This window comes from Neomonachus schauinslandi, chromosome 8 (assembly GCF_002201575.2).
Source record: "Neomonachus schauinslandi chromosome 8, ASM220157v2, whole genome shotgun sequence".
NCBI lineage: Eukaryota > Metazoa > Chordata > Mammalia > Carnivora > Phocidae > Neomonachus > Neomonachus schauinslandi.
The window spans coordinates 108,680,427-108,695,346 of record NC_058410.1 but is presented as its reverse complement, the minus strand read 5'-3'; the positions used below and the strand labels follow the sequence as shown (position 1 = coordinate 108,695,346).

At 43.7% G+C, this 14,920-nt stretch overlaps 1 protein-coding gene across 2 annotated transcripts; it reads right to left on the bottom strand.

Moving 5' to 3' along the window:
* Nucleotides 1-4,192: 4,192 nt before the first annotated feature.
* Nucleotides 4,193-13,374, bottom strand: TREM1 (triggering receptor expressed on myeloid cells 1). 2 transcript variants are annotated; one of them, XM_021692054.1, is made up of 4 exons: nt 13,285-13,374; nt 9,745-10,101; nt 7,933-8,146; nt 4,193-4,658 (listed from the first exon to the last, which is right to left on the bottom strand). In XM_021692054.1, the coding sequence occupies exons 1-4, from the start codon at nt 13,331-13,333 to the stop codon at nt 4,553-4,555; spliced, it is 726 nt and encodes a 241-aa protein (XP_021547729.1). In that variant the 5' UTR covers nt 13,334-13,374; the 3' UTR covers nt 4,193-4,552. The 2 variants fall into 2 exon arrangements, with proteins under 2 accessions (XP_021547729.1, XP_044773399.1); XM_044917464.1 differs by having other exon boundaries at nt 7,933-8,137.
* Between the last annotated feature and the right edge of the window lie 1,546 nt (nt 13,375-14,920).

Sequence of the window (14,920 nt, the reverse complement as noted above, 5' to 3'; positions counted from 1 at the left end):
CTTCATCTATAGTTCCTGGATCACAGATCCGAAAATCATGAAATTTCCTGAGCCGTAAGAGCAGTGGGAGCTTCCTTTGTCATATTTGGTCTCTTGTCCTCAGTTCCTGAAAACATTTCAGAGCCATAAATGTGACATAAGTGTCTTGTTCATAACAAGCCCCTTTCCACTACACCTGGGTTTCTGTCATTGAGGTGACTTTTGGAAATCCTGGAAGGATGGGGGCTGTTGTCTCGGGAACCAACCTTGAAAAGAGGGTTGGAACTTTCAACCCCACCCCCTGATTTCTGGGGAAGAAGGAGGGGCTGGAGGTTGAATCAGTCACCAATGGCCAATGCGTTCATCAATCATGCCTATGTAATGAAGCTTCCATTAAAAAAACAAAAAACAAAAACAAAAAAGGAGGGAGTTCAGAGTGTTTCCAGGCTGGGAAACCAGAATCCATGTGCCACTGTGTTGGGCTCCAAACTCCATGGGGACAGAAATCCTTTTGTTCAAGACCTCACCTTATTTATTTATTCATCTGGCTGTTGATTCATGTCCTTTAATATTCTTTTATAAAAGGCCAGTAAACTAGTAAGTAAAATATCTCTGAGTTCTGCAAGTTGCTGTAACAAATTAATGGAACCCAAGGAGGGGATCACTGGTAACTTCTATAGTAGATGGGTCAGAAGCAAAAGTGCTCTCCAATGGCATCTAAAGATGGGGAGGGGGAGTCTTATGGAACTGAGCCCTCAATCTGTGGAATCTGATGTTATCTTTGGGTAGACAGTATCAGAATTGAGTTAAATTACAGGACGCCCAGCTGGTGTCCAAGAATTGCTTGTTGGTGTGGGAAAACCACCCCCTCCCAAGACATACACACACACAGGAATTGGGTGCAGAATTCTAACAGGTGATCAGACCCTTTGTTTCTGCTATGACCTCAGCTGTGTCCTCTGCTGTGCGTTGCCTCTTGGTTTCACCAGTTAGATGTCTTTTTTTTAAATATTTATTTATTTATTTATTTATTTATTTATTTATTTATTTATTTTAGAAAGAGAGAGCGGGGGAAGGGGCAGAAAGAGAGAGAGAATGTCAAGCAGACTCCACCCTGAGTGTGGAGCCCCACATGGGCTCGATCTCACGACCCTGAGATCATGACCCCAGCCGAAACCCAGAGTTGGCTGCTTAACTGACTGAGCCACCCAGGCACCCCTCACCAGTTAGACTTCTGCAGGCTGTCCCTATGTGCACGTTCGGTTATCACTCTGTCTTCCTTCTGTCTGCCCTATAACTGCCCTGTAGCTCCCTTGCTCACCCATGGTGTTCAGGCCCACCCTGTCTTGCAAACTCCAAAGATTTAAGTTGGTATTTTCTACCTCTTCTGCTCTAAAGGGAAAAGGTCCCATTTGTGGGCCACCATCCCTGCTTCTTTTGTGATACAAGGAGAAGAGGCATTTAGACATTGACAGAACTCCTCCTTATTCCATTCTATATGGCTTTGAAGCACCTAGTCTTCAGCAAAGGAACTCTAGTTTTAGTTCCTGCTAGTAAGTAGTGACTTATTACCCATGTGGTCTCATTTTAGGCACATATTTCCTTTTTTTTTTCCACTTAACATTTTATTTTATTTTAATTCCAGTGTAGATAACATACAGTGTTATTATTAGTTCCAGGTGTACAATATAGTGATTCAACTATGTGCTCATCACAAGAGGCACTTAATCCCCATCACCTATTTCCCCCAACCCCCCATTCACCTCCCCTCTGGTAACCATCAGTTTGTTCTCTATAGTTAAGAGTCTGTCCCTTGGTTTGACTCTCTTTTTTGTTTTCTTAGCTCATTTGTTTCTTAAATTCCACATATGAGTAAAATCATATGGTATTTGTCTTTCTCTGGCTAGCTTATTCCACTTAGCATTATACTTTCTAGCTCCATCCATGTTGTTGCAAATGGCAAGATTTCATTCTTTTTTATGGCTGAGTAATACAGTGAAGAGCATTGGACTCTGTCTTTATTTAAGGCAAATCCCCATATATATATATATATATATATACACCACATCTTCTTTATCCATTCATCTATTAGTGGACATTTGGGCTGCTCCCATAGTTTGGCTATTGTAAATAACGCTATAATAAACATAGGAGTGCATGTATCCTTTCAAATTAGTGTTTTTATATTCTTTGGGTAAATACCCAGTAGTGTGATTCCTGGATCTTAGGATAGTTCTATTTTTAATTTTTTGAGGAACCTCCATACTGTTTTCCACAGTGGCTACAACAGTTTTCATTCCCACCAAGAGTGCACAGAGCTCCTTTTTCTCCACATCCTCACCAACACCTGCTGCTTCTTCAGTTTTTTATTTTAGTCATCTTGACAGGTGTGAGGTGATATCTCATTTTGGTTTGATTTGTATTTCCCTGATGATGAGTGATGTTGAATATCTTTTCATGTCTCTGTTGGCCATCTGCATGTCTTCTTTGGAGAAATATCTGTTCATTTCCTCTGCCCATTTTTTAATTGGATTATTGTGGGTTTTTTCGTCTTTAGTTGAATAAGTTATTTATATATTTTGGATACTAATCCTTTATCAGATATGTCATTTGCAAATATGGCATTCAGTAGATTACCTTTTAGTTTTTTGGTTATTTCCTTCGTTGTGCAGATTTTTATTTTGATGTAGCCCCAATAGTGTATTTTTGCTTTTATTTCTCTTGCATCAGGAGACATATCTAGAAAGATGTTGGTATGGACAAAGTCAGGGAGATTACTGCCTGTGCTCTCTTCTAAGATTTTTGTGGTTTCAGGCCTCACATTTAGGTCCTTAATCAATTTTGAATTTATTTTTGTGTATGGTATAAGAAAGTGGTCCAGTTTCATTCTCTTGTATGTTACTGTCCAGTTTTCTCAACACCATTTGTTGAAGGAACTGTCTTTTTCCCATTGCATATTCTTGCCTCCTTTTTCAAAGATTAATTGACCATATAACTGTAGGTTTATTTCTGGGCTTTCTGTTTTTTTCCATTGATCTATGTGTCTATTTTTGTGCCAATACCATACAGTTTTGATTACTACAGCTTTGTAATATAACTTGAAGTTCAAAGTTGTGATGTGTCCAGTTTTGTTTTTCTCTTTCAAGATTGCTTTGGCTATTCAGGGTCGTTTTGTGGTTCCATACAAATTTTAGGATTGTTTGTTCTGGTTCTATGAAAAATGCTGTTGGTATTTTGGTAGGGATTACATGAAATCTGAAGATTGCTTTGGGTAATACAGGAATTTTAACAGTATTTGTTCTCCCAGTCCATGAGCATGGAATGTCTTTCCATTTCTTTGTGTCATCTGCAATTTCTTTCATCAATGTTTTATAGTTTCTAGAGTATAGGTTTTTCACCCCTTAGGTTAAGTTTTTTCCTAGGGACCTTATTATTTTTGGTGCAATTGTAAATGGGATTGTTTTCTTAATTTCTCTTTCTACTGCTTCTTTATTAGTGTATAGGAATGCAATGGATTTCTGTACATTGATTTTGTATTCTGGGACTTTACTGAATTCATTTATCAGTTCTAGCAGGTTTTTGGTGGAGTCTTTAGGGTTTTCTATATAGAGTGTCATGTCATCTACACATAGTGAAAGTTTGACTTTTTCCTTACCAACTTGGATGCCTTTTATTTCTTTTTGTTGTCTGATTTCTGCAGCTAGGACTTCCAGTACGAAGTTGAATAAATGTGGGGAGAGTGGACATCGTTGTCTTGTTCCTGACCTTAAGGGAAAAGCTCTCAGTTTTCCCCCATTGAGGATATTCTGCTGAGGTATGTTTCTAGCTGCATACTTCTTGGCCTACATGGGTATGTTCCGAGGACCCAGGGGTAAGATGTACCCCTGGTAATGCACACGATTGATAAATGAGATTCTCTATCAGTCCTGTGCCTTGGATCTCATCTCATCCAGGATTTTCCCAGGATACAACCTTTTGGTTAACTTGGTTTCTCTTCCCCAAATATGGTATTCTCACCATGGTGTCTTGTCTTCTCCTCATTCTGTGGATTTCAAACCCCTTCTCTGGGAAGGTAGGAGAGGGCCACAGATGAAGAGAGAAACCCAAACATCTGATTCTAGAGGAGAGAAAGGCCTAGGAGCAGGGAGAACAGGATGCTTGTGTAGTAAGAGCTCTGTCCAGATCAGGCTAAACCATTATGGCCCAGGGCAAGAACAAGGGCAGAATTAGTGGGGGTGTCCTCGGTACCTCACAACCTCCATAAGACAGCAAAAGTGAAGAGCATTGGACTCTGTCTTTATTTAAGGCAAATCCCGAGCCACGGGTGGAATGGGCATGTTTGCAGCTGTATCTTCTCTTCTGAGGGGGCAAAACACACACCCACGGTCACTGGTGTAAATGAGGGGAGCTGGCAGGGCTGAGAAGGTGGGACATGAGCCTTAGAAAGAATCTGTGTTGCAGATTCAACTCACGTCATTGCCCCTCCTTCCTTTCCCCCTCACACTCCTCCCCCAGGACAACTACCAGAGGGATGTGGCTGGAGGTCAGAGGTCATGCTTATGGCTTCACTGGCCTAAGGTCCAAATGACCTCTGCGTGACGGCAAGCAAGACAGTGAAGACCAGGCTCTTGCTCAGGAGTCCACACAGCACGAGAATGACGATGTTGATCACGGGAACCCTGGGGGAAAGAAGAGATGTAAGCTACTGTTAGCACAGGCATGCCTCACACCTGAGTGTTTACAGAAGTCCTTCATGCCCCTTCTCTTATCTGCTTCAGCCCTTCTAGCACCTGTCCCTGGCCTTTAGTGTGCCCCACTGCCTAAAACTACTGACTGGAAATAGATCTAGTAAAGAGCATAGAGCCCATGTGCAGAAGAGGCACCCAGGAGAAAGGGCAGGCTGCCTGGGCTCCTCTTCCTCACTGGGATGCAGCAGAGAGAGAAGGCCCAGCAAGGAAGCCTGGTTTCTAGTCCCAGCAGGAAGGCCTACTTCCTGGGAGGGCCACCTCACTGCTCTGGCCTCGGTTTCCCCATCTATAAACAGAAGAATCCAATCTTTGCCCCAATCCCATCATGAATTATTACAGATTTTAGCTCAATGATTCTAAAAGTCCTGAGAAAGCATCAGTGGATACCATAAGAAAGAGATACCCATGAGTGAGAAAGCATGGTCTGTCTAGGCTCAGTGATATGGAAACAGATTACAGCACAACTAATCTGCATGAGAAGACACAGGGTGAAAAGAGAAATAGATGGCAGTGAAACAAAGAGAAGTCCAGATATTGACTTAATGTTATGTATGAATTTAGCATCTAAGAAATCAGGCAGCCCAGGAGGTAGGCAAGGATTGTTTAATAAATAATCTTGTGGTATCTGGATCGTAATATGAAGAAAAAGTCATCTTTTGTACAATTTATACCATTTAGCAAAATATACCCCCCCAAGATGGACTAAAGATTTAAATAAAATGGGGAGGAGGGGAACTAGAGACATCACCAGGAAATAGAATCAAGCACATTAAGGAATAAAGCAAAGTAATAATTTAAAAATCAACACATTTGCCCATACAAAACTTAAAAGCAAATGTGCAAGCTCGCAGAAGGAGAATTCACAGAATGACAATAAAAAGCCGCCGAGGCCCCTTTACGCTGAAGTCTCCCCCAGGCCCGCGGCCCCGTCCTCCCTGTCTTCCTTCTCCCCCATCACCTGGAGCTACGTGAACCAGCAGCTGGTCAAGTTGACCCCTGACAGCTCCTGGCCGCTCGCGGTTACAGTAGCGCCCTCTGCGGCTCGGGTTCAGCCCATGGCTCCAAGGTCCCAGCTCACCTGACCTTCAAGTCTCCCTTTTCCTCCCAGTCCTTTCACATTTTCATGCGCGGAGCTCCAGAAGTGTGTCCACTCTCGAGGGCCAACATGCACCCCTTTCTGAGGCTGCACACAGGCGGCCAGACCACCGCCCCTACCCCAGTGCCTGGGAATTCATGTGCCGCTGGGCCACCCCCAACAGAGGACTGGAAATTCGGAGTATAACTATCCAGCTCCCCCAGCCTCTGATATAGACAAGTCCGTGGGTCCCCCAGAAATCCCCTGCAGGACTGAATCCCAAAGTTCCCCCCTGTGGGACTCAGCTTGGTGATGACATCCTTACTAAGCTTCCTTCTCTCCTGGTCTCACTTCTCGGATGGATTTACCTGGGATCACTTCCTACATTGTACAAGACTTTTCCCACTGCCTGCTTCTAGGGAACCCACCCTAAGACAGTGAGGTGGTAGCTTCCTCTAAGGTGGCCAACCCCATCCATCCCCAGATTGGAAGCTCACTTCTTCCATTATCTAGGCAAATAGCTCCCTGTACAAAACATCTCTTTTTCAAACAGCTCAGTGGCTTCTGCTTCCTTGGCTGGATTCTGACTGATAGAATAGTTCATATGAGTTAATAAATAAAGTTAATAGAAAATATGCAACCTCTAGTAGCAATGTGGGCCAAAGTGGGTACTCTCGATTTACATGCTGGAAAATCAAAGTAACTTAAAAAAAATGTTGATTCTCACTAGAGCATTTATTTAGTCCACAAAGATTTAATAAGCACCTACTATGTACCAGGCACTGGTGCCAACAAAATAACAGTTGGGGGACGGGGGGGCAGTGCGTGGACAGTCACTGCCTCTATCCTCCTGGAGCTTCTAGGCCACAGCAAGAGAGAAATGAAAGCACGTGATAGTTGATGTCCAATTTACCAGGAATATTTTCCAAATACTAAATCCTTGTACACAAAGGATCCCTGCAGTGACAACTGCTTCACTTATACATTACGGATCACAACACAAATTGTTTCCAACCTTTGAAGACCATTTGGCAATATGTATACAGAGCAATATAAATGTTCACATTTTCTTAAGGGAATTTCCTTTGAATAAATAATTTAAAAGAAAAAAAGACATCTGCAAAAATGTTCATCTCAAAGTTATCAATACTGTAAAAAATTAAAACAATCTCAGTGTCTAAAGACAGGCAAGTAAGATGTAAGTCATGGCTTTTTCATTGATAGAAAAGGATGCATTTGTTGAAATTATAATCATGAAGTCTAGGTAGCAACATCAAAGAATAGTCTTAGCATAGAAAAATAATGGCAATGTTTATAATTAGAATTACTGCTATATTAAATATGTATGAACATGAATAAAAACTAGAAAGAGAATGTGGCAATCAGACATGTTAGATTAGTGCGAATATGGATGAATATATCTCTGTTAATTCAACATTTAATGATAAACACATTCAGAGATAAATCAACATTTAATAATAAACCGTAAAGAGGGGTATGCATGCAAAGTTAATGGGTCTTAGCTTTGCCTGCACATTAAGAAATCTTGTGAAGATCTCATAACAAATGCTGAGACCAGCCCCATCTCCAGAAATCCTGATCTATTGGTCTACAGGAGGGCACATGCATCAGTATGAAACACAAACCAAAGCAAAAGCAAACACTCCAGGTAATCCTAACACACAGCAGCCGCTGAGAGGAGAGCCGTTGGGCTAGATTATTATTTCCAGCTCTGCATTTGCTAGCCTCCTTATAGACAAGGAAACAAGCCACAGAGCGTTCATGATTCACCCAAAGTCACACAGCTAGCCAATCTGGCTGGCATTAGAATCCAGGGACACTCACTCCACTATACCATTAGGCTGGTGAGGTTGGCTGAGACGACTGAAATTAAGCAAAGACACCCTTCTTCTTCTTACTCCTATAGGATGCAAGGAAACAGGGTGAACCAGGGAGAGGGGGAGCCTCACCAACAGCTTCCTCCCACTCTAGTACCACTCCCTTCTTCCCCAGGAAAGTTTCACCAGACTTAGTTGACTCAAGTCTGCTCCTGCCCTCCCCTTTCCCCCATTCATCACTCCCCACATCTCAAGCATATGGACTCAGAATCAAACCAGGAGGCCCAGAGACCTGAAACCATAGCTCGTGACATCCGTCGCATTTGTGATGTTGACTCCCAAGCCAGGAGAGGAGATGTCAGCAGTTGATTTGGGTGAGAGTTGGGTCACAGTCTTGGGGCTGTTGAGGAGTGTGCTCTGGGCCTTGGTGGTGGTAGGAGGAAGGGTGGAAATCTGAGCCAAGTTCTGAGTGGGATTCTTGTCTGAGACAGTGGTGCCTAAAGGATCTGCAAGAAAGCACATTGGATAAACGGATGGTTAAGTTAATGAATGAAGTTTTGGGAAGTGAGTGGGTGGATAGACAGGTGGAAGGATGGATAGAAGGAAGGCAGGGAGGCAGGAAGGAAGGGTGTTTGGATGGAAGGAAGGAAAGTTGGATGGATGGAGAGGTGGCAGGGTAAATGAAACTGAGGAAGGAAATGAACATGGCCATTTGTGAAGCAAGTTTTTCTTTTGCTAAGATTAAAGAATTAGTGTGAGATCAGCCTGGGTCAGAGGCAGGAAAAAAGAAAGAAGGAAGGAAAGCAGAAAAGGGAAGAGAGAGAGGGAAAGAGGGAGGAAGGGGGGGAAGGGGGAAATGGAATTTTCAAGTGATTCCTATCACTGGAAATGCACTCACCTGCTATTCTTCACCTATCCATATGCTTCCACCTTCTTCAAGAATAATTCCCTGATTACTTTACCTTGTACCATTCTCTGCCTCACCCTCACGTGAACCTGTAGCATATTGCTTTTCAAATTGTCTTTTATTAATATATTGCATATGAGCCTTGTCTTCCTTAGGCTTAGGATTCCCCAGGTGCTAGAAACTTGAACCTTCCTCCCTTTCCTCTCCTTCCTTAATTTCTCCAGTTGACATCTACTGAGGTCCTACTTTGTCCCAGGCAGTACATTAGTTTCTAGGGATACAGACATGAGAAAGGCACAGGCCCTTTCCTCAGGGTACTCACAGATGAGCATTGGAGGTAGGTAAGTAAGTTGGCCACTACTACCCAATGGGACAGCATCATCTATGAGGGGGACACAAAGTGAGCTCTGGAGATTTGCTATCCAAAATGGGAGCCATGGACCAGCCTCAGCAGCAGCATCACCTGCAAGCAGATCAGAAATGCTAAATCTACGGGATGCCTGGGTGGCTCAGATGGTTAAGCATCTGCCTTCGGCTCAGGTCATGATCCCAGGGTCCTGGGATCGAGCCCCACATCGGGCTCTGTGCTCAGCAGGGAGCCTGCTTCTCCCTCTCCCTCTGCCTGCCTGTCTGCCTACTTGTGATCTCTCTCTCTCTCTTTCAAATAAATAAATAAAATCTTAAAAAAAAAAAAAAGAAAGAAATGCTGAATCTAGGTCCCACCCTAGACCTATTGTATCAGAGGCTGCTTTTGAAATAAAATCCCCAGGCGGGTTGTGCCCCCAGTAAAGTCTGAGAAGCACTGCTTTGGAAGCACACAGGAAGGCCAACAAATGTACTGGGGGGGAGGGAATAGTTGATCACAAAGGCTTCCCAAAGAAATGACTTCCATTTGGAAACCTAAAGTATGAGACTAAATTATCCAAGTCTACCACTCATCTTTCACTGTACCCTACTTCCTACAATAGTACCCCAAATTAAGCTCTGCTACCCTAAAAGGAATCCCATACACAGAAGCCCCTTCTTACTTTTGGACCAAATGCCTCTCAAGGACCTCAAATGAAAGACAAGGAGCTTCTGGGAGAGGTCAGTTTGCTAGAAATCCTGAGCCACAGCCCTGCGGGTGCTACCACCACCACCCATACCACCACCTGGGCTGGCTTTCCCCATCCTCTTACCCCCCTCCAGGTCACTCACCCTTAATCACCACCAGGCGGACAAGGGGGGACAGGATGTCAGGGTCCTTGGGAGGGTGGTAGATCACACACCGATACAGTCCTGAGTCCTCCACTTGAAGATTGGTCATTTGGACATTCAGCATGGCCTCACTGGGGATGTCTTCTAAGAAGTACCTGCCCATCCGGACTTGACTGGGAGTCCCTGAAACACTCGTCGTGAAAACCAGTGTCAGGGGCTCCGCTCTATCCATCAGCCTCTGCCAAGCTTTCTGGCTATAGGCATACTTCTGGATGGAGAAGGGACATTGTACATTCAGGGTCTCTCCTGCTGCTAAGACATACTTTTCTTCATGTGGTTCGGTTGCAGCTTGGAGTTCTGTAAGCAGGGAATCAGAGTTAGACTCTGTGAGGAATAGTTTTCTTCTCTTTGGAAAAAAAGAGAGAAACAACTTCTTTTTCTTATTCAACCGCTCATTTTTCAGATGAGGTCCTCAAGGCCTCCAGAGAACATGCAACCTTCCCTGCAAGCCAGCACTAGATCCCAGATCTTTTTACTGTGAGTAATTTTTCTTTTACTCCAAGAGCTAGACCACACATGCTTTGTGCAAACTTTCATAACTGATTGTTTTTGAGAGGAAAAAAATTGCCTGATTGGAGGCAGAACATGGGACATGTACCAAGACCGTGAGTGACAGGGGTATTATGGAAGGGAAGATTATAGAGAAGGACATACAGGGTGATGAGTGGATGTGAAGACATGATAGTAGCAGACAGTGATTCCTCCAAACAGCTAGGGGAAAGAGTAGGGGAAAGAGATCAATTCTGGTCTGGTCCAAAGGAGCTTTGCCAAGGGGAAGGCCAACTTGAGTGGAAATAAGATCTAGATCTGTGGTTTTGGCTGGACACAACAGAGCTCTATAACTTATCCACAGGGTCTATCCATTCAAGCCTGGGTTACTTTCTTCCATGGAACACCAAATAATGGGCTGGACAGTAATGTCGGGTCAAACTGTGGATCAGGCTACCGCTACCTACAACTACTACTGCTATTATTAATACTACTGCACACACACGCACACGCACACACAATTTAATCCCTGGGCAGTAGTTCTGAGAATGCCCATTGAAAAATGCCAACAGCTGCCCCTTTAATGGAGTCCCTGGGCTATCATCACAGCCCAGAAACCAGGCCAGTTCTTCTGGGACCAGACTGCAGTTTCTAAGGAAACCTAGAAAACAAGCTTCTTCTTCTTTTTTTTTTTTTTTAAAGATTTTATTTATTTATTTGACAGAGACAGAGATAGTGAGAGCAGGAACACAAGCCCTGGGAGTGGGAGAGGGAGAGCAGGCTTCCCGCCAAGGAGGGAACCCGATGTGGGACTCGATCCCAGGACCCTGGGATCATGATCATGACCTGAGCCGAAGGCAGACACTTAATGACTGAGCCACCCAGGTGCCCAAAACAAGCTTCTTGAAAAGTCCTCTGAATTCTGGTCAGGAATTCCCCTCCAAGAAACAAGGGAGCCAGGACTGGGGGCTGTCTTAAGCCAAGTTTGGCTCACTCATTCATTCACTCATTCATCAACTGGTGGCTGAGAGCCTACTGTGTGCCAGGCACGGTGCTGAGCTCTGAGGAAGACAAACACCTCCTCTCTCTACCCTCTGTAACATTAATGTAAAGATTATAGATAAATTATTTGCCAAGTCCCTGGGCAAGGTAGATGCTATGGTCAGAATGTGTGTGTCCCCCCGCAAAATTCTTATGTGGAAATCCAAATCCCCAAGGTGATGGTGTAAAGAGGTGAAGACTTTGGGAGATGATTAAGTCATGATTGATCCCACGAAAGGGATTGGTGCCCTTATAAAAGGGATCCAGAGAGCTCCCTCACTGCCTCCACCCTGGGAGCACAGAGTGAGACGTCCATAGTCCACAACCTGGAAGAGGGCCTTCACAAAAACCCAACCAAAATGGCAGCATGAGCTTGAATATCTACCCTCCAGAACTGTGAGAAATAAGTACCTATTGCTTATAAGCCACTCTGTCTATGGTATTTTATGATAGCAGCCCAAGTGGATGAAGAGAGAGGGAGTTACAGGAATATGAGTTCTGCACAAACTTGCCTATCTCTTGTGAAAGGAAACAGCAAGAACTCAGCGCTGAAGTGCTATGTGTGCACAATTCCTTGCGTGACTGCAAGAAAAGAATTCCAAATACTTTGTATTGCTAAGTGTTTAAAAGTACTAGCTCATTTAATCTTCCTAACTTTATCATTTAAGCTCCATAACTTCTAAGGTTGATGCTGCCATTAGTCTTATTTCAGAGATAGGGAAATTGAGGCCCAGAAAGGTTATTTAATAAGCCAGAGGTTATTAAGTGATTTGCCCAAAGTTCCGCAATAGAAAGTGGTAGTCAGGATTCAAGCCTGGATAGTCTGACCCCGAACTCAACTCTAAACCTGGGAGCTATGTTGCCCAAGGCAGTTATCTGGTTGAGATGAGAGCAGTCCCAGCCCACGCCTGAATAGGTACCTAATGATTCTGTTCCTTAGGATACAGGAGCTAGAGGGAGTTTTTAGGTTACCCCAAACCACCCTCACAGGACACAATAAAATATATACCAGTGGCTTTCTCGCACATCAGTACACAAGCATCAACCCTCCATATTCTCCCAGTTCTGCTTTGGAAAAACATGAATACAACACAAGCGAATGAGAACCAAGCTCCTATCTGCCCATCTGGGTTATCATCCCAGCTCCAAGCAGACTCAAAGTGCTATGTGTGTGCAGGCTCTGCAAGGTGAGTGTCTGTACCCTTGCTCAACCTTGTGTTCCTGGAAAGTAACTTTTCTCTGTAATCTTCAAGTCTTTCCAAGGCAAACCCTTCTTTTCACTTGTTATTTTCCCAATTTATGCATAAGGATTAGGAGGAGGAACAGCCAAAGCCCCAAATGCTTCCATCTTTAATCCAAGTGTGAGCTGTACAAGAGAAGTGAGGGCGTGGCAATGGGGCAGACCCATCAAGTCAGGGCAACAACACCCTCCAACACCAGCAGACACGTCGGTCTGCAGTCACAGCCCCCAGGAAAGGGGGCACCAAGCCCCTTCTCTTTACTTCTGTTCTGCTATTTCTCAGCAATAACAGACTTCCAGGGCAATGACTTATGTCTTTGGGGGTTAATGGAAGTCACGTGAAAAGCACCACGATGGAATATAAGAAAACAAAACTTCAAACTCAAGCAAAATTATTTCGGATCATATCAAGTTTAGATTTACTCTAGCATTTTCCCACCTAGACTTGTGCTTATCTTTGCCAACATCAAAATGCACAGATATCCTGTTTCCCTAATTCACCCCTTTTACTTCTGTTCTCAGGGCCTATATATTCTCCTGTTTCTGTGAAGTTTGGGTAGAGAAACACAGTCTAACAAGTCTCCTGGTTGACTCTATGCTGGGTGGCCACATCCCCTGGAGCTTCCAAAGAGAAGGGAAGCTTTTCTCATGGTGGATCCCCAAGGTTCCGGGCAGAGGGCTCACCTGCTCATGCCTCTTCCTCACCTTACCTGAGATGAAGAGCATCCAGAGAAGCTCCTGGAGCCTGGCCTTCCTCATGCTTTGTGTGCGCCAGCCCCCGCTGCCGCTGGTATGCCTGGGACACTCCAACCTAGAGGCTCCAGAAAGTTGCATAACAGGATATGAAGTCATTCCTGGGAGGTGCTGAGGCTGACGCTGTTTTCGTCACTGGTTGTCTTGGCTCCAGACGTCAGGGACAACACAGGAATCCAGAGACAGGGTTTGAGTGTCAGCCTTCTCTGAATTCCAGTTTCCTGTTCTCTGGGGATAATGACAATTACCTTTTCAGCCAACCTCGCAAAATTTTAGTGAGAATGATACTTTGGTGTGAGCAAAAGTAAGGTGTCACTATTGTCAGGGGACTAGAGGGCCACCTTGCTCTCCTGAGGCCAGCTCTCCATTCCCATCCAGTTCAGTGTAGGTACATGGAGGGACAGGTTGGGATAATAATGCCTCACTTTTAGGGTTATTGTGGGGAAGAACTGGGGGTCCCTATGGTAAATGCTCAGTACTGTACCCAACATACATGTTTTTTCTACAACCTGTCCCTACCCCCACCCCACCCTGATTCCCTTGGCTTTTTCTGACTTGAGGCCTGCCCCCTCTTCACCTGGATGGCCCACACCTTGCACTTGCCCTCAGCCTCCTGTCATAGACCTGGCTTCGGAGCTCATGGAAATGTAGGAAGCCCCCTAAATGATTTGAGAGGACATGGCCGCCATTAAACAAGAATAAACTTAGAAACAGGGCGATATAGGACAGGACAGTGATGACAGAAAGAAAAATTTAGCAGTTTCCATACCAGAAGCAATACAAGGCAGATTTGACGATGTGAAAAATCAATAACAGAAAAGATTTACTTCAGAAATACTCCCAAATGTAAAATGAATATCGACATTTTGAAGAGCTCAGAAATATATTAGAGGGAAAGTCCTAGAAATCCAATAAGTAATATACAAATAAGAGATGTTTTTGAAGTATAACATGGAACAGTGGGTCATAAATGAGGATAAAAATGTATATTTAAGAAAATACTTTCAGTACAGTATGGCAACTGAAGAAAACCATATTGCATATTTAGAAGTTGCTAAGAGATCTGAAAAGTTCTCATCACACACAAAAACTTCTGTAACTATGTAGGTGACAGATGTTAACCAGACTTACTGTGGTGATAATTTTGCAAAAATACAAATACTGAATTATTACGTTGTACACATGAAACTAATACAATGTTGTAATTCAATTATACCTCAATTTTAAAAAGAAAAACACTTTCTAGATCTGAAAAGAAATCTGTAATTGGAAGTTGAAAGCCCAACAGGGGCAAGAAAAAAATTCATGAAGTGAGACCAAGAAAGTTCCCAGGTGAAAAAAAATTTTTTATTTAAATTCAATTAGCCAATATATAGTACATCATTAGTTTCAGATGTAGTGTTCAGTAATTTATCAGCAGTTGAAAATTTTTTTTAAAAAATTTATTTATTTGTCAGAGAGAGAGGGAACACAAGTAGGAGGAGTGGCAGGCAGAGGGGGAAGCAGGCTCCCCACTGAGCAGGGAGCCCGACACAGGACTCAATCCCAGGACCCTGGGATCATGACCTAAGCCGAAGGCAGACGCTTAACTGA

Coding starts and splice junctions, on each gene's coding strand:
- TREM1 (XM_021692054.1), bottom strand. CDS start 13,333: ATGAGGAAGGCCAGGCTCCAGGAGCTTCTCTGGATGCTCTTCATCTCA. Junction 10,102..13,284: donor CTGGATGCTCTTCATCTCAG/GTAAGGTGAGGA, acceptor CCCTGCTTACAG/AACTCCAAGCTGCAACCGAA. Junction 4,659..7,932: donor GTCACGAGCTATGGTTTCAG/GTCTCTGGGCCT, acceptor TCTTTCCCCCAG/GGTTCCCGTGATCAACATCG.